Below are 24,245 nucleotides of genomic sequence, written 5' to 3' on the forward strand. Positions count from 1 at the left end.
TGATGCTAGCGGTCAGAGGAGAATGGGCCTTCTGATTCAAGCTGATAGAAGAGCAACTTTGACTAAAATAACCACTCGTTACAACCGAGGTGCAGCAAAGCCACAACACGCACAACCTTGAGGCGATGGGCTACAATGGCAGAAGACCGCCCCGGTACCAATCATCTCCACTACAAATGGGAAAAAGAGGCTACAATTTGCAAGAGCTCACCAAAATTGGACAGTTGAAGACTGGAAAAATGTTGCCTGGTCTGATGAGTCTTGATTTTTGTTAAGAAATTCAGATGGTAGAGTCAGAATTTGGCGTAAACACAATGAGAACAGGGATTTATCATGCCTTGATACCACTGTGCAGGCTGGTGTTGGTGGTGTAATGGTGTGGGGTATGTTTTCTTGGCACACTTTAGGCCCCTTAGTGCCAAATGGGCATGGTTTAAATGCCCCGGCCTACCTGAGCATTGTTTCTGACCATGTCCATCCCTTTATGGCCACCATGTACCATCCTCTGATGGCTACTTCCAGCAGGATAATGCACCATGTCACAAAGCTCAGATCATTTCTAATTGGTTTCTTGAACATGACAATGAGTTCACTGTACTAAAATGCCAACCCAACCAGTCAGCAGGTCCCCACCCAATAGAGCATCTTTGGGATGTGGTGGAGCTTCGTGCCCTGGATGTGCATCCCACAAATCTCCATCAACTGCAAGATGCTATCCTCTCAATATGGGTCAACATTTCTAAAGAATGCTTTCAGCACCTTGTTGAATCAATGCCACGTAGAATTAAGGCAGTTCTGAAGGTGAAAGGGGGTCAAACACAGTATTAGTATGGTGTTCCTAATAATCCTATAGGTGAGTGTAGATGTTGCTATTGTCAAGGTGGGACAGGGCAGAGTGAAGTGCCGTGGAGATGGCATCCTTTGTGCTTCTGTTCTTATGGTAGGCGAAGTGGAAGAGGTCCAGTGAATGTGATAAGACGGTCTTGAGATGTGCCAGGACCAGCTTCTCAAAGCACTTCATAATGATGGGGGTGAGTGCAACTGGACGGAAGTCGTTAAGGCTGGTTGCAGTGGAGTCCAAACCTCAGTCAGCTGTACTGCACAGGCCCTGAGTACATGTCTTGGTATACCATCAGGACCAGCAGCCTTGCATGCATTAATCCTTCTCAGTGCCACACACACACTATTATCTCCTGTTGTAGGTTATGATACATTTTTATGGACTTACATTACATTACTTACATTTTTATTTGAGTGGTTAAAGTCAGCCGTGGCAATGAAGTATTCCTCGGGGTGAATAGTCTGTTGTTTACTAATAGCAGAATGCAGTACTTTCATGGCAGTCTTAGCTTTAGCATCAAGAGGTATTTACACTGCTGTTATTACAGTTGATTTAAACTCTCTGTGCAGATAGGAAGGTCTATACTTAAAGGGGTGATAGAATGGTTGTATAGAGTATATCATGCTGTTCCTTGATGTCTCCTGATAGGGTATGTAACATTTGTTGGGCTGAAAATGTTGCTTTTGCTGTTCTTTTGGCCCTCATAGCACCCTGTTAAATTGACCTGGCTTGAAACGAGAGGTGTTCTGCCTTATATGGTCTGCTCATGCATATTTAAATAAGCTGCGCGCTGATTGGTTGTTTTGCAACAAGCTTTGCTGCGGCTGACAGAGCAACAGAAGAAGAAGATGGAGACTTTAGCTGTTGAACGGTATCTGTTTGAGCCTGAATCAGAGGAAGGATCTGATGTAGAGGAGCCACTTGCCAGTTGATTGGAAATGACTCTTCAGACTGGTAAGTTTGGTCATTTAGCATTTACTTGCATTTTTAACACATAGCCCAGCATTAGCCATTCGTTGTTATACTATTGTAATACTCACACGTCAGTGTTGTAGCCTAAGAATAACTTTGTATTAGCCTTGTTTTTAGTATCGTACGCAACATAAGTTAATGTGCACACGGACAAATATTTTACTACTTGTACCCTTGCAGTTTCAGTCAAGATGTCCAGTTGGCTAAAAGTTAGTGGCCAGTTGATAGAGCTGCTCACAACGAAAGTCTCTTTGATTGTGATTATGAGTTACGTACATTATGTAACACGTAGTAGTAATATGTTGTCTTACAACAGGACGTCCATTTAGCTGGACAGGAGACTACTATTTCTGTTTGTATGCTACGTCTAAAGCATTATTACTACTCTCGCCTGTGCCAGTAGGTAAGATGTTATCTTGGAACTACTATCCTGCTGATTAGATCATCTGACTTTAAGATTATTACCTTCTTAACATGTAGTAATATGTCAAATTACAACTACGGTGCATCCATCTTACCTTGGCAGGTGTTCTTGTGGAAACTGTGCACAAATGCCCCAGGAGAGAGAAAATATGTTGCCAATAAATACCTCAGGTAACTAAAACTAGATACATTAACTCAAGCTACTTTATGCTTTCTGCTCATTCAACATTATGAAATAACAACAGGCTCATTGTTAGTTTTTACAGGTCATGAAACGAATGACCCGGGTTCCTGAGGAGATAACCTGTATGACTCACCATCCTGGCCTTCATCTGGTGTGCCTCAATATACATTCTTTGCTAAATGCAATGAATATTTACAGAGTTGACCATGGCCAGTTGAGAATCAGAGGGATGGAAAGGTGAGGCCACTTTGATACCACTGTTAGCAGTTCTATAACAATACCCACTGATTATTGGTTCAGCATTATTACAAAAACACAGTATTATCAAGACAAAAAAATGAAAAACTTTTAGTTTAAAAACAATCATCATTACTCTGAAATCTAAAAGATAAAAAATGTGGTTGTCCACTACACCCTGTTCTCTTGGTAGGCAATGCAGACACATGGCCTATAGGACTTGGTGAGCTGGTGCTGCGTTTTCTTGATAAGGAAGGGGGATGGATGCTCTCCTCGAACACCAGTCTCATCCGGTCTAAGACATAGCCTGTTGTGTGTGAAAAGTCATTTTTAGCACCTATACCATTGCACATTCAGATTTATTGTTTGAAGTGTGTGAAAAGTTATGTTTAGTGCCTGTATGATGCAAATTTTTATTTTTTGTTTGTAATTAAAAAAAATATTTAAACTTAAAAATTGTTGGCTCTGTCTTCACTTCTTTGATGGTGTAACCTCCCCTTTTTGGCCTTTGGGAACAGACGTCCGGACATTAGTTTCCCCTTGGCTGTCTTCCATTGTGGCTGCAAGATACAACCTGAAACAAAAAACATAAATTTTGTAACATAACTGTATTACCTTTTACACACAACAAGCAAAATACTCCAGTTAACTCACAGCAAAAGCAGTTGCTAAACCTCTAAGCTGTGCCAAAGCAGGACTCTAACCAGTGTTGTTACAAGTGTCTTACAGTTGGAGCAGCTTAAAACTGAAATGATTTAATTTTAGATGGCCGGCAATTAGGCCTGATGTCTCTAGACCATTGCTCATGTCTCACTCCTTCACTGAACAATACCAGTTTCTGCAGACAATTTGTCCCCACTTCACATTTGACTTTTCTTAAGACTTAGTTCAAAGTTCATAGGGCGTGTACATGCCTGCAAATGGCATCTTCAACACAATCTAGCATTCAGTCATACCTTTTGTATAAAAACACATTCCTAACCATTGTCCAAATTATTTTCACCACCCTCCCCCACAAAAGGAAATGCAATGGATTGAGATCAGACCAATCAGTGATAATACAGATGAATAGTTATATTCCTACTAGAAATAGTTCTCTAATGTGTTGTAATGTAATGTGTTACCACTCATGGTAACATTGTTAGATAACACTGCTCAGCTAAATGCTACCCAATCACAATGATACACAAACACCATAAGACGTCTGGTTTTGTAAGAATAAGTAGAAAGGTTACCTTGTATGATATGTGAGGTCTTAATGTCTTATGAGACAGTTGTGTCCCCCGAGATGCCACACTTGGAGCATCTGTTTGGCAAGCTGCATCTTTCGTGTCTTGACTTTCGTGTGATGTGCTCTGAAATAAAAAAAAACTGCAAATCAATACATTGCAGTCTATATACACACCGTTTTCACGAGATTGACTCGATATCATATGAAATAACGTTTCTAGTTCTGTTATCTAAGCAAACGGGATGCTATAGCTAGCTAGCTAGCTGAGTAACGTTACAGCTTAGCTAGCAACCAAACTATCAGGATTCTACTCAGCTGCAGTTAGCTTTCTTGCTGAAATACAATAAAAAATTAGCCTACCAAAGTGGACAAACATGCATGGTGAACTATAGATGTAGCTACATGACAACACAGGGTATTTCTTCTAATGGAACAGTTAGGAAAATGAAAAGTTAGCCCCTTTGCCATTACAGTTGATCAACACACATTCAGCCTATGCTAGCTACAGGATATGTTAGCATTGCTAATGTTACTGTTAGTGACAAAATCATACTTACAGCTTGTGGTTGGGTTGACCAGACAGTCGGAACAGCAACCGCAGCTTAGCAAATCCTGCTTTAAATTGTCCGAAGTTTTGAAAACTGTCTTTGGGGGAAAAGTTAACAGGGATCTCCTTATAAACAGCAGCCATGCCCGTCGAGTGTTTGCTTCCTTGGGAAGGCTATGAGAAGTGTCTCCATTCCCTGGACAGCCTGGAACTCTGCATTTACGACCCTGGTTCATTGTCAATATCCTGGAAAATATTCCAAACTTTCTTCTTAGTAAATCCTTTCAAAGTACAGGAGCAGAGTTCTCAGTCGGACATCTAAATGACCTAACGCTAGCTCCATTAGGAACTGGTCTCAGGTCAGTGGCCTGTATGTTAATGTTGGGGCGTGACCGTTCTCCTAATACAGCCATGGGCGTGACAAAGCTACAGGTTCTGAGATCCTGACGTCATCTTTTGGCTTTGTTGGGACTCGCCCGTTTTCAGCGGCAGTTTCAAAATGTGGGATTTTCAGAGGAAAGGCAAGTCAATGGGATTTTAAGCTTCTATGTATGTCCTATTTACCCACCGAACTGTCGTTATTCACCTATGACAAGGTAAAATCGGTTTTGCATTCTATCACCCCTTTAACCATGAGAAACTCAAGGTTAGCTGAGCAGTGAGTCTCTGTGCAAGTGATGTCCATGCACCACGTTTTGTTGACATAAATAAACTGACCACCACCTCTGGTTATGTTGTTGTCAGCAGGTGGCACTATGACCATGACTCAATATGGGAGTGTACATAATAATAACAAATTGAATTTCTATAGCGCTTTTCACAAACTCAAAGCCGCTTTACAGGGCTGTTAGATAATAAAAACAATGTACAACCAAACAAACCAAAACAAAGCAAGATTCAGGTCCAGATGAGAAAGGAGAGGGCGTGGGGCTATGGATAGGCATAGGTTAAGAAATGGGTCTTGAGGCAAGACTGGAAGATGGTGAGGGAGTTCCAGAGCCCGGAAGCTGCCCTAGAGAAGGCTCTTTCCCCAAAATTGCGGAGGTTGGACTTGTGGGTGCAGAGGAGACCGGCTGAGGTAGATCTGAGGGACTGTGAGGTTTGGTGGGGGAGAGGTAAACCATTGCAAATAGTTTTCAGGACATGGCGCTTAGGGGCGTTACCAGTCAGATCTCATTTGACCCTGGGCCAGACCTCACCGGGCCCCAGCATATTGGTGTGTGAAGTTAAAGCACCCTTCATCTGTACATTTACCAATCACACATGCACAATACACAAATATGCTGTAATGTATCAAATGACAATGTGAGTGAATTGTTTATCTGTCCGTCAGTTTTCATTCAGAAAATTACAACTTTTTTTTCCATGACTAAGATGAGACGATGACAAGACAGCAGCGGCGTCATTAAACACTGCGACAATATCAACATGCAATACAAATGACATGAATAAAATGTATTCTAAAAAAATATAAACCTCTCGCCTCTCTCAAACAAACTATGTCAACTGTCACAGTGCAGGAGAAATGTCATAGAAAATTGTGTGTAGATGGAATAATTTAGAAAATCTTGGCTAAATCGATCCAGAAAACTAAAAAATATGTTTCTCATGTATATTTGTTTATGTAGATTAACCATTCATCACATGTCAGAAAGCACTGACTATTATGTGTGCTCCCTTTTCTTTCTTTCATTCTCCTCCCATCAGCTATTCCTCTGATAGATTGTCCTCAGGGTTACACGAGAATCAACAGCTCTCATTGCCAAGGTAAGAGCTCTTTGTCGAAATATCTAGCTACTGGATGGATTGGCACAATATTTGGTATTAACATCATTGTTTCAAAGGGTTTCCAATGCTCACTGCATAGGTTCACAAAGATGTGTATGTGTATTTTTGCAGAAGCACAATTCCAGTTGAATAGTCAAGCTGAGGCTAAGATTCAAAAGCAAGCTGTCGTGTTCATCAAACAAAGGGGTCATAGGTTGGCATTTCTTTACTGATGACAGTCTAAGAAGACCAAAGTGTAAGTGGTCCAGTGCAGGACAGCACCAACTCTTCTACAAGGAAGCACATTAGAGGAGCTTAGCCTTAACCAACAGATTATTCAGCTTGAAGATAGTGAGGAGGTGCTCCTACCTGGCTTCAGGACTCAAGGAGTCAGCTATTGACATCTGAGGTGGTGTTCAAAGTGTGGTGCTGCACACTGCTAAATAACCACAGGAGGGTGTTGTGGCCAGGTACGAGTGCTGACATGGTCAGAACCTTTAGAGCTCTGTAACCATGTGCAGACATTCAGATGAGCAGGCTCCTGTCAGCTAAGTAACCTATAGCATTAGTTTGTATGGTGGTTTCCATGGCCAGAGGAGAGGACATGCTTGAGGGAGTGAACAGCCTCTTTTTCACTTAGGCGCTCTTAAGCAGTGTTGGAGTCTCTGGAGTCGATCTGTCTATCTCCCTCCCTCAGCATACAGCCCACCCTTCATCTTCTCACCCCCATTCAGATAGGGCGTAAAAGCACCTTCTCCCAGATCTTGTCTGGATGACAGCCTTCAGCACGTTCGCCTTGACTCTGGGATTTAGCTGAGTTCCAGGCATGCCCAGCTCGCATAGGCAATGGGTCGGTTGAGTTGCAGGCACATAAAAGAGCGTGAACGGAAGAGAACAAAAGAAAGTATTTTATATTCTGCTGTACAGGGGTCTAGTGTCAGTGGCTTGAAACATGAACCACTCCAATCATTGAACTCTCTGGTCTACATGGTCGGTATCAGCCTGCTGTATGAGAGGGGCTGGTAGAAATGACAATTGGTGACAACTTGTGTGGTTGGTAGCACAGAGGTTGCTGGTTCCAAACGCTGGTAATAAGGCACCAAAATGTGGCCTCGTCACATCTGGCCTGACAACCGAAAGGCAGAGGTCTCCGAGAACAATTTATAATAATAAGGTAAAATGTGTTATCATGAATTCACGCATGACTTGAAAAAAAAGCATTAATTCAACCGCTCTACCACTGAGCCACAGCCGCCCCTACTTCATCGTACTTCAGGAACACACATCACAACTATTTATTTTTATTTTTAAGAACTCATCCTTTAAACAGATTCACAGGAAACCAAAATGATCCTTTTTACACCAGCTAACATACTGTTTATTATTATTATCACATTTGATTAACATCTAACTTTAAGTATTAGGATCCACAAATGGGTTCATTGTAATGGTGAATTTTACGATTCCGTCAATTGTAATGACAATGAACGGTGGGCAGAAATTCTGCCTTATGTCTTTGCTGATGTTGCAAACCACTTAGGTTGGCCTTCATTCTCTAAAATGCTTTGTAATCATTCCCAAGATGAAAATGTATTGTTCATCTTGCAATGTTCACAAATCCTTTGAAAGGTCCCTGGGTTGATTCTGTGTCATTTTCTTGATTGACAGATTTCGATGAGTGCCAGCTGCAGGGGGCGTGTCCTAATGGGAACTGTCTGAACACTGTGGGCAGCTATAGGTGCATGTGTAAACCCGGATTTGTTCCTGACCCCACACTCACCACTTGCATTTGTAAGTCCTACAATCTAACGTTTTCTTAGATTTGTTTCTAAACCCACAACCTCCAACAATGCAGTGTCAGACTGAACAAAAGTCTTATATCGACTGAAATTAATGCATAACATTTGCATGCTGGTCTCTGATGGGTGGATTTGCTCTTACAAATCCTATCCTCCCAATAGACGTATATTTCACATCGCTTAATGACAGAAGACCCATGCCACCTGCTCCAAAGTACAAGCACAGCAAGTGCTGCCGGGAATGCTGCTTAAGCTGACATGTGTTTGATAATATGCATATGAAAACAGTGCATGAATGAAAGCATGGTATTCATTGAATAATCGGATTCCCCCTCAGGCAAGTACCACAAGACAGAACATACAGCCAGACTTAAAATATCTCATGGCTTTAATGAATTTTTTCAGTTGATCCTCTAGAGAAATACTTAATTGTTTCTAATTTGAGGAATAGCATCAGGTTGTTAAACCAGAAGGATGCATACGGTGGTTTAGGAGATTTCCCCTCAAGCACTGTCCTTCTACAAGCCAACAGGGAGGCAAAATAAAACATGTTTCTCTTATTAGTGGTCATTGAGACCTCACATACTAATACATTAGAAATGGCCATTTCTGCATTCAGCCTCACATCGGTGTCATATGTTTAATTGAAAGTTTTGCAAACCGTTGACCAAAAGTCTCTTAACTTTGGACAAGTCCAAAACATACAAGCCATGGGGGCTCAAGTTGAATAACAGCAGTCACACCTGTCATCAATGTCTGGGTATATTTTTTGATTTGGTATAATAAATTTGGTACAAAACTTTAAACTGTATCAGGTTAAGGCGGGCACAGGAGGATGTGCCATCGACACTTCTCTGAGCACTGTCCCAGGTTGTGTCAGATATCTCCATCCCAAGCTCTTCAGCCCAGTTCAGCTCAGTTCGGATTTCCTTTAATGACACCTTTTGAAAAGAAAAGATTGTGTTGGATATATTTGAAATCTAGTCTTCATGTTAGGGTTAGCACAGGAGTTTGTAAGATTGTTTCCAACTCTGAATTTACTGGTAGGGCTGGAAAACTCCATGTTTGGATGAAGTGACGGACGTGAAAAATATCTGTATATAGCTGACCGTTGTTTAAATATATTAGTAAGATCAGTAAAGCTGCCAAAAAGACCATCTTTATGAAAGTCACTACATATAATAAGACCGACTTTGTGCCACTGTGTGAAGGTTTGATCCAATCTGGCTGCAGGAAAGAGGTGGTTATTGGAAATAGGGCTACACATAGAGAAGTCAAGAAGTTTGAAGTGTTGCCTAAATTGTGCCTATATTTTGAGAGTAGAATGCACTACAAGGTTTGAAGTATACTGTGATGGTGAGAAAGCTAATTTTGCCTTCATCAAAGCACAGAGAGATGTTGATATGCAGGAGTTTGCTTCTGATTCTCGCTTTCTGGATCAGATATATAGAGCAATACTTTGTCTGCATATAGAGAAGTCTATCCTGACAAGCCCACATATGACGTGTGATGTTCTCAACTTAATTGACAGGGGCTCTATAGCTAATGGAAACAGAAGTGGGCTGAGGGGACAGCCGTGTCTGGAGCTGCTTGACAGAGGGAACAGTTGGGAAGCCAATTTGTTGGTTATCACTGATACTTTTGGGGAAGTATATAACAGGTGGCTATAAGAAATAGAATTAGAACCAAAGCCAAGCCTTTCTAATATGGCAAACGGATGCAAAGCTACCTGGACTACACAAAAATGTCGGTCAACAGGTGTAACACATGCCTTATTTGATTATTGTGACAGAGACTGGGACTCCAGGTTAATAAGATTCTGACTGAGTAGCAATATCTTCCCCTTAATATTTAAGGAATCTACATGTACGTGTGTGCTCAAATATGGTTTCTGGAAAGAAAATAAAGGATAAAATATGAATTACTAAAAAGACAAGGAAAAATACCTGACAAATCTACTTGAGTACAGTAATGTTCCCATCTCTGGATATAAACCATTTCTAAAAGGAAAATGATAGAGTCAATTTAATACAACTTCAAGTAAAATGCTGATGTATTCTCAGCTCAGCTCTCAGCTCTCTCTCTCTCTCTCTCTCTCTCTCTCCCTCTCTCTCTCTCATGTACACGTTGAGCGCTTAGCTCTTCCTTAAAGGAGCTACACTTCTCTTATAACACGATGATTGCGTGCCAGAACCTACTGTATTTGGGCCAAAACTCCAAAATAATGATTATACACTAGAAACGAACCGGACCGTGGTCCGTTTGATCCGGACTAAGACTACCTCTTTTGGTCAGACAGGTACGTTTCACACCTGTAATTTTGGTTCGGATCAAACAGAAAAGTTTGAAAGTCAGGACAAGCACAGTAGGTGTGAATGCCACACCTGTAGAACCCATTGAACAAACAGTTCACATGGAAAACCAGAGACGGGATAAGACAATAAACAGATGATAGCAAGCTGAAGGGACATCTCCCACTCCTGATGAGAAGCAAGCACAACTCCCTGAACCTGACACGTAACATACAGTGCCTTCGGATATCATTTGACTTTAGTGTCACCAAAGATGCACTTGATACTGAAAAGCCTTGACCAAGTTTTCAGACATGCATTTGATTTGACTTCTTCATTGGTGGAGGAAGTACTGAACCTCAGTACTTAAGTGAAAGTACAAATAACCAGAGACATATTTACTTTAGTAAAAGTAGACAATGACAACCCTACTTAAATAAAAGTAAAAAGTGTAGGGTGTATTGACAAATCCAACTGTGTTGTAAAGTGCTACATTTTGGAATCTGATTAGTTGTTGGAAAAATAGGTTAAGTATTTCAGCAGAAGTTAAAATGATTTACTTCAGGTAATGTCTGGCAAAAAGGAGCATTTCAAATGAACATATAGTACTTTGTTTCTTTTGGAGGTCATTATTTCCTGTTATTATTATGATCTATTATTATATATGTTTTCTTGCATGCCTTCATCTGAGCCAGCGCTTGACTTTGTGGGTGCATGAAGCATTGCTTTTAAAAACATTCTTTCCCTACATGCTTGCGCTTTGCATGTGTTTTGTGTTCTGCTTGTGTTGTTTAAATTTAGTTGTCATTGCCAGATTTCTCATTGTAGATAGCATATATATATTTTTTCTCTCTGCTCTGGTGTTTTTTAGAGATGTGTTTGTATTTGTGGCTGCAGTTTGTTCCGGTGAGAAGAGAAGGATGCTTTGGTGAAGGGAACCTCTTTATTTCTCTACTCTGTTCTTTCTTTCTCCCATGTATGTCTCTTATCCCCTGGTGCACCACTTCCTCAACCCTCCCCCCTCCTTCTCCTCCTCCTCGTGCGCTCCTCTTTAGCCAACACGCCTGCCACCCAAGAGGAGAAGGGGGCTTGCTTCCGTTTGGTGAGCTCAGGGAGGCAGTGTTTGCACCCAGTGTCTACCCAGCTGAGCAAACAGCTCTGCTGCTGCAGTGTTGGCAAGGCCTGGGGCCCTCGCTGTGACAAATGCCCTCCTCAAGGAACAGGTAAGGCCCCCAGCCACGTTAGACATTTATTCAATCTCAATAAGGACTAAAGGCCCTAAATGTTCTTTTCTCACTTGGATGAGAAGATAAAGAAGATAATGCCAAACACCATTCAATAATGTAATTAAGTTTTGTCTTGAAAATCAGCAAAGGTGTGTACCACAATGAAACACACATAGTCGAGTTCTGCCCGGTGGTCCAGTGTCCTGCAAGACTCTGTTCCTGCTAGAATTAACAAGCCCTAATAATAATAATAATAAAAATTAAAATAACAAGCTCTATTTGTATAGCACCTTTCAAACACGGAAGGTAGCTCAAATTTATTTACATTTGGAAAATTAAAACAATAATACAGAAGAAAATAACAATAATAGTAAAACATTTAAGTTTACATAATAATATGCATAAGTTGTTGCAGTAGTAACTATACAGTAAATACTGAGGCTTTGCTTACAAATTCTTAGGCCCCATTGATGTGGACTCTAAGTGGTTTGCCTAAGTATGTTCTTAGTATTTGTTTTGATTATATTAATCTATATACAGACGTTTAATCAAACACTACAGCTGGAAACTTGGCAGCCTTAACCCTTAACCCTTAACCCCTAAACCCCTAGAAGTGCGCCATATGGCAACAATGGCAAGGAAAATACACCCGTATTCCCGGAAGGAACCTTGAGCAGAACCCGACTTAATAGGTGGAAGCCCTTTCTTTTGTGGTTGATAAAATACTAAAATCTCAGAGATAAATGAAAATTCAGAAGTCAGTAAAATAACACGATTCTCGATACCGATTTTGATAGCAAGGTAAAAAAAAAGGATTTTCTAACATTCCATGTACTTTAACTTGAAAAAGTATAATATTTATAATATATTATTTAAAATATTTAAAAAATATCAAAATGTCATAACAAGGCATACAAAACATGTGCAATAGAGCTTGGAAAACATATTAAAGTGTAATTAATAGTCATAGTGCAACTACTAGTTTCCCCAGAAACATTCCATACCTTCAGGCGCCTTTTCAAAAGGTACTGTACAAAAACAACAACAGTTGCGTGACCAGAGACGTTACGAATGTAGCCCCGCCCACAACATACGACGCAAAAGACGGACAGACAGACACCAACAGACTAGAGACAGACAGACCCCAACAGACTAAAGACAGACACCAACAGACTAGAGACAGACAGACACCAACAGACTATAGAAGACAGACACCAACAGACTAAAGACAGTCACCAACAGACCAGAGACAGACAGACACCAACAGACTAAAGAAGACAGACAACAACTGTGGCGGCTGTGGCTCAGTGGTAGAGTGGTTGCCTGCCAATCGGAAGGTTGGTGGTTCGATCCCCGCCTCTGCAGTCATTGTCGAAGTGTCCTTGAGCAAGGCACTGAACCCCGAGCTGCCCCCGGTGCTGCGCATCGGAGTGAATCGGTGAATGTTTCCTGTAGATGTAAAAGCGCTTTGAGCAGTTGTTAAGACTGGAAAAGCGCTATATAAATACAGCACATTTACATTTACATTTACAACAGACTATAGAAGACAGACACCAACAGACTAGAGACAGACAGACACCAACAGACTAAAGACAGACACCAACAGACTAGAGATAGACAGACACCAACAGACTAAAGAAGACAGACAGCAACAGAGTAAGGACAGGCAGACACCAACAGACTAGAGACAGACAGACACCAACAGACTAAAGGAGACAGACACCAACAAACTAAGGACAGACAGACACCAACAGACTAGAGACAGACACCAACAGACTAAAGACAGACACCAACAGACTAAAGAAGACAGACATGAACAGAATGAGGACAGACACCAACAGACTAGAGACATACACAAACAGACTAAAGAAGACAGACACCAACAGACTAGAGACAGAAACCAACAGACTAGAGACAGACACCAACAGACTAAAGAAGACAGAGACCAACAGATTAAAGAAGACAGACATCAACAGAAAGAGGACAGACACCAACAGACTAGAGACAGACACCAACAGACTAAAGAAGACAGACACCAACAGACTAGAGAAAGAAACCAACAAATTAGAGACAGACACCAACCGACTAAAGAAGACAGACACCAACAGACTAAAGACAGACACCATCAGACTAAAGAAGACAGACATCAACAGACTAAAGAAGACAGACATCAACAGAAAGAGGACAGACACCAACAGACTAGAGACAGACACCAACAGACTAAAGAAGACAGACATCAACAGAAAGAGGACAGACACCATTAGCTTCTGCTTCTGGAAAAGGCGCCTCTGGCGTCTCCTTTACCTTGTTGGTACCTTGTTAGCCTCCTTGTGTGCACTTCTCAAATGTACTTTCAAATTCGTGGTATTTTTCCCTTTATAAAATTTCCCTTTTAGAAAAACTTTTTTAGTTTTAGTTAACGATTGTAACCATGGTAGTAGCCTGTCAATGGTTGTGTGCAACATCCTGGAGTATCCACTATTTTTTATAGCAATTACCTTACAGAAGTGAATTATTCTCTCATTCCGAACATCTTTATTATAATGTGCTATTTTTTAATTTAGAATGGCACATTGAATCTGTAACTTAGTTTTTGTCCATGTTCTCTCAGTTTTTCTACAGGATCTTTTCAGATAGTGAATCGTTTTGTTCATCCAAGGAGTCAGTGTGCTACAGGGCCTTTTTTTAGTCTTTAAAGCAGCCACTCTGTCAAGCAGGACATCTAGTTCACTATTAAAGGCCTCTACCGCTTGGTCAATAGAATGATTTAAAATATTGGAATTTATGGAGTGTGCAACAGCTATGAACTGCTGCTCTGCTCTAGTGTCCAGGAACTGTGGTTTAATTGTAGTTTTGGGATGTTTTTTTCTAAGCATTTAGTATGACATTAAAAGATTAATGATCAGACATTTATATTGTTGTATATTTATATTGTGCGTGGTCCTTGTAACATGCTGCTTTAACTTTAAACTGTCCAAAATATTAAGGAACTTATTGGCTTTAGCATCAGTTTCCTTACTGACATTGATATTGAAATCCCCATCTACAATTATCTGATCATAGCTAGTGATGATGAGCGACTCAAGTTCAGAAAACTGGTTGAGGAAGCCAGTCCATAGTTTAGGAGGGCGGTATAAGGTCAATAGGACTATAACTGGGTCAGCCTTCAGAGTGAGGGCAACATATTCAAAGAAAGAAAAATCGGCAAGATTGACTTAAGTGCAACTATATTTATTTAAAAAAAAATGAAGGCAACGCGTAAATTGAGTGGAAGAAATTATAATTTGGGGGACAGGTTTCAACAGGAACAGCTTCTCTAAAGTTGGACAGGTTGCAACATGAAACAGAAACTAAATGCAAAGGTTTTAGTAGAGAGAGTGCCTATAATTAGAAGACCAATGTTAGCTAAAAATGTGTCTGGCTTTAGAGGCATTCTGAAGTGTGGAAAGAAGATTAGTTAGGTTTCTAATTTTAAAATTGCCTTTTCTTTTCACTATACGTTGGGCAGAAATCAACATTGGAAAAGAACTGTAAGTGTATGTCAAGCTATTACACGAAGCAGCTTGATCTATGGTAGTTATAGTACTATATGCTTCCCTGTAGTAAACATTTTCAGATCCATCCACATATACAGTGCCATTTGAATTAATACCTGGGGGACAAAAATCTATGATATTTTCTACAGAATGTTAATGTCTTACTGTGGTTATGTTGTTAAAGAGCAGCCTGGCACCATGTGAGTTTGGGTGGAGACCATCATGCTTCAGCAGGCTGACCTCTCCCAGAACAAGTCAAAGTTGTTGACATAGGGGATGCTTAGGGAAGCACAGTAGCGTTTCAGCCAGGTTTGAAGATTGAACAGTCTGGACCATCTTTCAGCACCCTTTCTGTAGGTGGGGAGAGGCCCAGAGATGACAATACGTCTTCCTGTGGTCTTCCGTCTTATCAGGTTGGTGATGAGAGTTTTATTGTTTCCTTACAATGCAATTGAGCGCCTCTTTCTAATGTTGTTTGTGTTAGCGCATGCACTATAATCTTGTTGACTTTAGCATGGCAGGCCAGGATGCTTCAAAGTTTGTACTGGATGTCATGGACCTTGGCACTTGGGAAGCAATAGACTGTTAGATGAAGGGGGAATATAGAGGTCTCTGACCATGGATCTGCTGATGACCAGGGTGGAAGTTGTTGAGTTCGGTGGAAGATTGAATTGAATTGCGCTAACTGTATGGAATGACCAGGATGTGCAGCGCGGGGACATGGCAGGGCGGAGGGTACTCCTCACCATCCATCAGAATGGTGTAATGATTTTCCAGTCGTAGAGGTTGGGCTGGGCCTGAGAGTTGTCCTGACATCCTGCCGTGGTGCTTGCTTCCACACCATGGCTCAGGCAAGTGTGGAGTGGAGCTGGCAAGCAGAGCTGGCTTGTTTCTCAACAGAGGCTGGGAAGAGGCAACAGGGACAGAGATTGTAGTAGGACATGGAAGAGGGAAAGTAGTGCAGGGCAGAGTGGAATCAAGACATCCTATGGTGGTTTGTATGTGAAGGGTTCCCTATATCTTATATACCTTTTACCTCGGCTATGAACTACAGTGAAGATGAACTCGCAGGGGGACTGAAGTCACTGCTTAACATTTCGGCTGGTACGAAAGACACTGAGACAAGTCAAAATCAGAGTTGCATGATTTGTTGACCGTCAGAGGTCATAAGAAGTTATTAAAACTTACTTAAATGGAAAGAAAAAAGTGTCTGTTTAGACAGGGGCAGAGATGGAAGAACACATGGGGGGTGGGAGTGTCAGTGGTCCCAGGGTACCAACAGAATGGGAAGGACTACGGTGTGTGTGAGGGTTCCAATGCATTTCTGTAATTATTTTCACTTCTTATTTTCACTTATATGATAGCACTTTTATTTTTTATTATGTAGCTAAGTTCAAAGACATCTGTCCTGGTGGAATGGGCTACACTGTTCTACCAAATCCGCCTGTCAATAAGCCAGTCACCATTCACCAGGCACCCATTGAGCCTCTACCCCTCCAACCCCTGCCAACACCGGAGAGACCAGTGGAAGCTTTTGGGAAACCCGAAGAGAGTGTACCAGGTGAGTCCAAACCATGTTTCATCACTAGTGCATGTACACATATTAAACACATATCATTGTTGAGTGTTTCAAATACAGATTATTGTAATCAAATCACAAATGATAACTTTTGTGCAGTTTAATAAGATCAAAATTATGACTGACCTTGGTCCTAGTCAAGGTTGCAGTGGTACCAGAGTGAGACAAGCAATCAAAACCTCTTTTGACCCTTCTCCCAGTTATCCCCAAGAATTCCTAGTCCAGCTGGGAAATGGAGTCCCTTCAGTGGGCACCAAGGTCTCTCCCTCAAAGTATCATGCCCAAAACAATGTAGAGTATATAAGAATGTGGCCATGAGGCAGACCAGTTGACCAAAACACATCTATTGGTTTCTTTTAAAGGAATCGGAGATTTCAACCTCTCCGGTTTCAAAAATAACATGTTGCATAGCGGTCACTTTTCAGAAAAGTGTTGGGTTACATGTACCCGTGTAGATATGCCATCAATGCCGTCGAGAGCATGCCAAACCTGTAGGTGGCAGTGTAACGAGAAGCTCTTGACCACATTAGCCAATCAGAATCCTGAAAATAGCAACAAAACACTTCTATACTGTCCTTGGAATGAGTTGCTTTTGTGTAAAGTTCTCCAAAAAACACACGGCATAACTTTTCTAGGTGTTCGACAAAGAAAATTCCTTTCCTTTTTATACTGACAAACTGTAACAAAGAGCAAAAGACAACCAGAAATGAGATGAAACCAAAGTATAGTGCAATCCACAACTAATAGCAACAGTCATAACTAGTAGCCATGCTAACTATCAATTTAGTGATTTGACATTAGAAATCTCCAATAAAGCAAAGATATGCCAAGTACAATAACTTTTAACATTTTTTAGTAATACATACAGTACTTACAGAAAAATAGTGTCCAAGGCAACAATTTAGTAAGAAAAAATGCAGCAGGAGAAACCACACTGGCACTCTGCTCACTTAATTGACTTCTGATGGAAATTTACAACTGGAAGTGAAACTTAAACTAAAGCTGCTACTGCTGTTAGCCTAAAGGGGGCGCTGCTGCACACACACTTTATTTGAAAAACCAAACTCTTCTCAATTGACTTCAGAGAGGTCATAACACTCCCTGCCTTGGCACAATAAGGTTGTGCCTCTAAACAATTTCACAAGATTTAACACAAGGTGATTCAGAGAAGATCTTATTACTGTCCCTCAGATAAAAGCAACACTTTGGGCCCACCTGCCGCAGCACAGGGAAACAACCGACGCAAATGTTAATTTCACGTCCAGCGCCACGTTGTTTAAATAACAAATGCACCTACACCCATCTGTGCACCCATGGACTCTTTGTTAATGTCTGCTTCGTTTCCAGACATTTGAATCCATTCCTGAAGATTATAGACTGCACAGTGAGAATAATTACAATTTTGGCATAAAAGTCCCTCAGGGTTCTTGCTTCAGTGTAACGCTTCCATCCATGACATTTTTTCTGATCTGAAGTCGTCTTTAATGATCTTGCCACACAGATGAGCACAGCTAGGGTGCGGCACAGAGTCATCCAATGAGAAAAAGCAATTTGACTTCTACTGTGTTTCTGAAGTTGTTGTGATCAAAGTCGTTACATCAGGTAGTATCTCCACATCTACTTCGGGTTCCACTAGAGTGAAGATGTCAGTCTGTGCTGGTTCTGGGTTGGATTGTGTTAAGAATGATGGTCCAGAGAGCCAGTGTGTGTGTTGAAAGTTAGAATTATGGATAGGTCTAGTGGCATGGTTCTGCAGGATTGTTCTCTGTAGAGATGAAATGCCACTGTTCAGGATTTCAAGATTTATGGATGCGTGTCACTCTGTTTGCAACATATGTGTAAAGTCTCCTAGTACTGTTGCAAATGTATCCAAGGACTTAGTGTCTGTGAAGAAATTCAAAGCATCCATGTTAATGTCTATCTCCTTTCTGACGAGCTCTTAAAGCTCCACAGCTAGAACTCTAGTCATGGGAGGGTATTTGTGATGGTCATGGGGGCTAGATTGGATTTGCACATTATGGATCCAACGCACCGCTGACAGTCACCGTTGATAGACTTTAAGTAGGCAACGGCTCCAGTTGCTATTATGGAGGCGTCCGAAAAGATGCACAGCTCTTTTCTTTGGGTAGAGGACTGTGGGAACGGAACATAGCACCTTGCTATCTGGAGATGTTGGAGATCTTTAAATGATTATTTCCACCTACTCCATTCCTCCTTCTTTTCTGAAGGAAGTGGTTCATCCCAGTCATTCTGCTTACAAAGGAGAGCTTTTTCCTGCATAGTTTTAGGTGCCACAAATCCTAAAGGATCATACTGTGGCCAAAACACCTCTCTTAGTGTATGGTCCTACCTCTTGAGACACTTTGAATCTGAAACTGTCTGTTTCCAGGTTCCACAGGACCCCAAAGCTGCGATGTAAGGGGAGATCATCTGACCTGAGGTCCAAATCCTTCAGTTCCTTGGCCCGCTCATCAGCTGGAAAAGCGTCCATAACTTTGTGACTGTTGGATGTTATCTAGTGCAATTTAAGGTTGGAGTCAGCTAGCATCTTCTATGATCTCGTTAGGATGTCAGTCGCTTCTTCAGGGGTTGGTGCAGATGCAAGTCCATCAACAACATAAAAATGCCTTACGACAAAATGCTTGGCATCAGCGCCATACTCTCTCTGACCCTCTGCTGCAGCGCGCCTCATGCAATAAATAGACAGGGCTAGTGATGGGCTATTTCCAAACACATGGACTTTCATTTCGTAGTCTCGCGACCTCATATGTAGCAGCTTCAGCTGTTGCAGCAGCAACAGCCCTTTGACTTTTAAAATATAAGGAGGCTTGCTTCAAGGTCAGCTTTCTCCTTTTATTATTCTGGCTTCTTCTGCAAAGGAAAGTTGAGTACGGCCAGCCTCTGCCTTAGCCCAAGCTTTTATTGCTGAGGAGCTAGCTGTGGAGGCTCCACTTGACTGTCTTGAAGCACGTGACTGTACCGACTTTGCACATGTGTCAATTTGATTAGCTTCTTGATGTTTTTCCACACTCCCATTCTGAGAAGATGGCTGTTACTGTTTGCCTGACCTTAGACCCGTTGATGCTGCATATAACCTTGTTCGATTGTGCCTGTCATGTGCTTGTCCTTTTACTATACTGTCCTTGGAATGAGTTGCTTCTTCAAAGCTCGACAGTTAGGTAACAGTCTCCAAAAAACAAAAGGCATACTTTTTCTTGGGGTTTGACGAAGAAACTTTCCTTTCCTTTTTCATACTGTAAAACTGTAACATTCTAACCAACACTCAACTCTAACCCTAAGAGCAAAAGACAAACAGAAATGAGATTAAACCAATTTGGTAAGAAAAATTGCAGCAGGAGAAAACAGCACTGGCACTCAGCTCTGAAGCACAATCAATTGCCTTCTCTGAATTCTCTGTTTGCGTGCAAACGAAGGGAACTGTCTCTGTTTTTCAAAATAACCCTCTACGTGGAAACAGGGCCTCACAACCACAGCCATCCGCAACTCTTGAACCCCTCACTTGCTATCATGTGTGGCAAGCTTGCATCACAGCAGCTGACACTCCTAACAGGCTGTCAATCTCACATGTGTTTTATCATGACTTGTGAATAGGATCCCAAGATACGTGAACTGCTCAACTTGATATATATATATATATATATATATATATATATATATATATTTACACACACATATAAATTAAGTAAATCCTTCTCCATGTTTGGAATGTCAAAAACTTTACATTTCCTTTGAGACCACTAGCAGTATTTTATACAAGATCTAGATGACATGGGGTTCTTGGTTTAGTAATTTACTTTTCATTGCCAAAAAATCCAGAGAAGAACAATGTTTGAGTTTATCAACCTTATGTGGCCTGCCCCATTTTCTTATTTTGTGTCTCACCTTTCGCTCACTATCACAAGTCAAAGTAACAAATCTTGACCTGGTAGAACATCCTCAGCATGTTACTGCAGACACAGCAAATGGCCTGGGCCTCTGGAGATAGGAAAGCTGTCTCTGGCCCTTCATGTACACCATTTCTGCGTTTTCTGTATGTGGTTTAGAAAAAGTGTTTTTAAGTGAATCCTGCTTTGTACTAATCCTTGTTAAGAAATAGTTTACCAGTTGTTGTGGTGATATTTCAGTCAAAGGAAAAATTTAATCCACTGGGTTGTGTTTCCCAGATGATGGGAGTGGGCTACATGAAGACTTTGTTGGTTGTTGCAGCCAAGAACAGAACAGTTTGGGCACTTTGCTCATACAAAGAAAACAGCCACAACCACAGAAAATGTGGCTGATGCTGGTGCCAGGGTAGACATTTTTCTTTTCTATTAGTGCAATAATAAAACAAAAACACATATCACCTTTCAGCTGAGCATGCCCCCAGAGTGGAACGCCACAGTCTCATTCTGACAATTACAGAATTTGCCCTGCAACAGCTTGAGATACCGAGACATTAATATTTACTTGTCTGAAGTTAGTGCCCTGTCAAAGAAATCAGCACCTCTGATGGATTGCATTAGGTATAGGGGATGCTGAAGGAGATGTGTGTAATGCATTTCTTTGCTTTTTTTTATGAATGATTAAGAAATAAGCTCCACCACCCACCATCAACTCTCTGTGGTCTTAATTTATCAGCCTCCCACTGCCAGAGTCCCAGTGACAAATGGCTACACTTTTGCAAATGACAGCTCCAAAGTAACACTAGAAAACCTGATCAATGACCTGTCTTTCATGGGATTAGGGACCCAAATCTTCAACATTCCCCATGCTATACTTGATTGTAGATGACAAAGATGAAAATGCTTTGACTCACTTCACATTCCTTTCAAACACAGCCAAGCCACAGCCTGTCAGAAGAGAGAAAGATACCTAGCTGAGAGATGGAGAGGAGCCTCCCCCTCCCGTTAGTATTCAGGGTCAGGGTCAGCCACAACAGGAAGGAGAAACTGTCCAACATCTTAGCCAAAGCAAGACCCAGTCCAACATTTTGCTAAGCTTTTCTGGTGTTGTTATATGTTAGACCCAAGAATGTGGTCTGAACCTTGGAAACCTTGGTCTGTGTAGTAAAGGGACAACAATGGGAAAGATCTGGTTGTTAGCTTTGAAGGTGTTTAACATACAGTACCTAAGAAGAATTGTTTTTGTAATCACATAATAATTATTACTATAAACTTCAAGATGAGTTTTGATTTTATTTCGTAAATTGTCTTTTCACGATCATCTAATAAAACTCAAACCTGGACAAATAAGCTGTGTAGATGCATCAGATGTGTAGGTATGGACATTGTGGGGAAATCCCCACACAAGATGATAAACTGATAAAGTTTACTACTAGAGCTAGTTAAATAATGTCACAAAATTAAAACAGTTTTTTTTCTGTGTTCAGTAGCAACAGCTGCACCAGATGAGGTATGTGGGGCGCTTCAGAGAGTAAAGATGTAGGAGCAGTTTGCATGCACATAGACGCTGAAGAGTTTCACAATCACCTTTGCATGAAGTCAGCAATGTCGCTGCATGGCTTTGAGCTGGTAAGCACTGAGCAGTGTGTAAAGCATTAATGTGTTTATGTATACATAAACTACATAGAAATCCTTGATACTCCCAAATAAGTTCTAGACAGAAGTGGCAGGTATCTTTGCTCTCTGGCTTGCTCGCTGAGCTGTCTATACCCTGTTTTCAAACTGCAGTCAGTTGTCATGCAAGCTGAATGCTTATGCTAATGCATCATAGCAGCACCTGCATTGCATGATAGAAGCAGTGTAGAAAGTTGAAATAATGGACCTTGTCCATCTGGAATTCTTGTCTGTGTCTTGTCTTCGAAGGAGCTGGTAGTTCCTGTGGTTAGTGATAGGCCAGTAGTTGAACCTATCCTGCCCCAGCTATCTCCGGGTGTATCTACTGTCAAGATCGAGGCAGCCTACCCAGGTGTCTACTTCACTTCCCTTCAAACTTTGTGCTACGGTGGGCAGTTTAGGACATCTCAGACACCGCTTGTCAAGCTCAGAACACTTTATAGTCTTTATGGTCCAGCTTTGCTGTAATTTTAAAATTAGCACATTTACAATTTTAGCAAAACATTTGAAAAAACACATAGAGAGAAAGACACACGCTAATGTGTGCTAAAGTGTGAGAAAGTACAGTTTAGGATGATGTGCAGCTCTGACTGCTGAGAGTACAGAGGAGTCCGCTGCTGATAACAATAATCTGAGAAGTCCTAAAATGTCATTGTGTACACCGGCATAAAAAAAGTCTTACTTCTTGTATTCATTCTTTAATTTTTTTTAGTTCTGCCATTTATACATCTTCTTTTAGTGTTTTATCATAACAAACCACAGCCATGCTCAGAGCAGCAGAGCTCCTTGACTGATGGAGCTGCCAATTTTCTTGAGGTTCTGTGATGAGTTTGCAAAACTGTGCATAATTCTTTCTAGGCCTTTTATGATTTTACAGTGGGGCTTGAAAGTTTGGGCACCCCAGGTGAAAATTTGTAATAATGTGCATAAAGAAGCCAAGAAAAGATAGAAAAATCTCCAAAAGGCATCAAATGACAGATTAGACATTTGGATTACATGTCACAAAAAATTTGATTTTATTTAATCGTTTACACTTTTAAAATAACAGAAAACAAAGAAATGGCGTCTGCAAAAGTTTGGGCACCCTGCAGAGTTAATACCTTGCCCCCCCCCCGCCCTTGGAAACGCTTCTTGTATCCAGCCAGGAGTCTTTCATTCTTGTTTGAGGTATCTGTGCCCATTCTTCTTCCAAAAGTCTTCCAGTTCATTAAGGTTTCTGGGCTGTCTGTCACGCACTGCTCTTTTAAGGTCTATCCATAGGTTTTACATTATGTTGAGGTCAGGAGATTGTGAAGGGCATGGCAAAACCTTCAGTTTACGCCTCTTGATGTAGTCCACCGTGGATTTTGAGGTGTGTTTAGGATCATTATCCATTTGTAGAAGCCATCCTTTCTTTAACTTCAGCTTTTTCACAAAAATTTGCTGACATTTGAATCCATTTTTCCTTCTACTTGTGAAATGTTCCCTGTGCCACTGGCTGCAATACAACCCCAAAGCATGATGGACCCCCCCATGCTAAACAGTTGGACAGAGGTACTTTCATTGAATTCTGGGCCCTTTCTTCTCCAAACGCACCATTGCTCAATCTGGCCAAAAAGTTCTACAGGGGTCAGATGAGTTTGGGCGCCAACAAGAATTAAAGACTCTTGGCTGGATACAATAAGCGTTTTCAAGTGCGGGGTTCAAGGTATTAACTCTGCAGGATGCCAAAACTTTTGCTGATGCAATTTTTTTGTTTTTTTGTTATATTGAAAGTGTAAATGATGAAATAAAATCTAAGTTTTTGTGACATATTATATGAATGTCTAATCTGTCATTTGATGCCTTTTGGAGATTTTTCCATCTTATTTTTGCTTCTTTATGCACATTAATATACATTTTTACTTGGGGTGCCCAAACTTTCCAGCCCACTGTATACGATCATACATTTAGATAACTTCTAGGAGTGCTAATCACGCATATGAGTGTATAAACCTATACAAAACTGTTCAAACAACATAAAATCTATGTCTGTCATCCATTACCAAACAGCACAA

The 24,245-nt window shown here is 41.1% G+C and overlaps 1 protein-coding gene and 2 long non-coding RNA genes across 3 annotated transcripts in view; 2 read left to right on the forward strand and 1 right to left on the reverse strand.

The window, feature by feature from the left end:
- Nucleotides 1–24,245, forward strand: part of ltbp1 (latent transforming growth factor beta binding protein 1) — a 94,686-nt gene that overhangs the window by 30,568 nt on the left and 39,873 nt on the right. The window contains exons 6-11 of the mRNA XM_034898560.1: nucleotides 6,143–6,202; nucleotides 7,871–7,993; nucleotides 11,348–11,515; nucleotides 16,442–16,615; nucleotides 22,023–22,045; nucleotides 22,459–22,561. Of these exons, the coding sequence (XP_034754451.1) occupies nucleotides 6,143–6,202; nucleotides 7,871–7,993; nucleotides 11,348–11,515; nucleotides 16,442–16,615; nucleotides 22,023–22,045; nucleotides 22,459–22,561 (651 nt within the window). The remainder of the gene's footprint in view (nucleotides 1–6,142; nucleotides 6,203–7,870; nucleotides 7,994–11,347; nucleotides 11,516–16,441; nucleotides 16,616–22,022; nucleotides 22,046–22,458; nucleotides 22,562–24,245) is intronic.
- Nucleotides 1,630–2,913, forward strand: LOC117960162. The gene is made up of 4 exons (XR_004660082.1): nucleotides 1,630–1,795; nucleotides 2,340–2,407; nucleotides 2,503–2,657; nucleotides 2,851–2,913. It is a non-coding gene; the product is annotated as an uncharacterized LOC117960162 (long non-coding RNA).
- On the reverse strand, nucleotides 3,139–5,079 carry LOC117960160. The gene is made up of 3 exons (XR_004660080.1): nucleotides 4,446–5,079; nucleotides 3,893–4,012; nucleotides 3,139–3,217 (listed from the first exon to the last, which is right to left on the reverse strand). It is a non-coding gene; the product is annotated as an uncharacterized LOC117960160 (long non-coding RNA).

The sequence above is a fragment of the Etheostoma cragini genome, chromosome 17 (genome assembly GCF_013103735.1).
Source record: "Etheostoma cragini isolate CJK2018 chromosome 17, CSU_Ecrag_1.0, whole genome shotgun sequence".
NCBI classification, from domain to species: Eukaryota; Metazoa; Chordata; class Actinopteri; order Perciformes; family Percidae; genus Etheostoma; species Etheostoma cragini.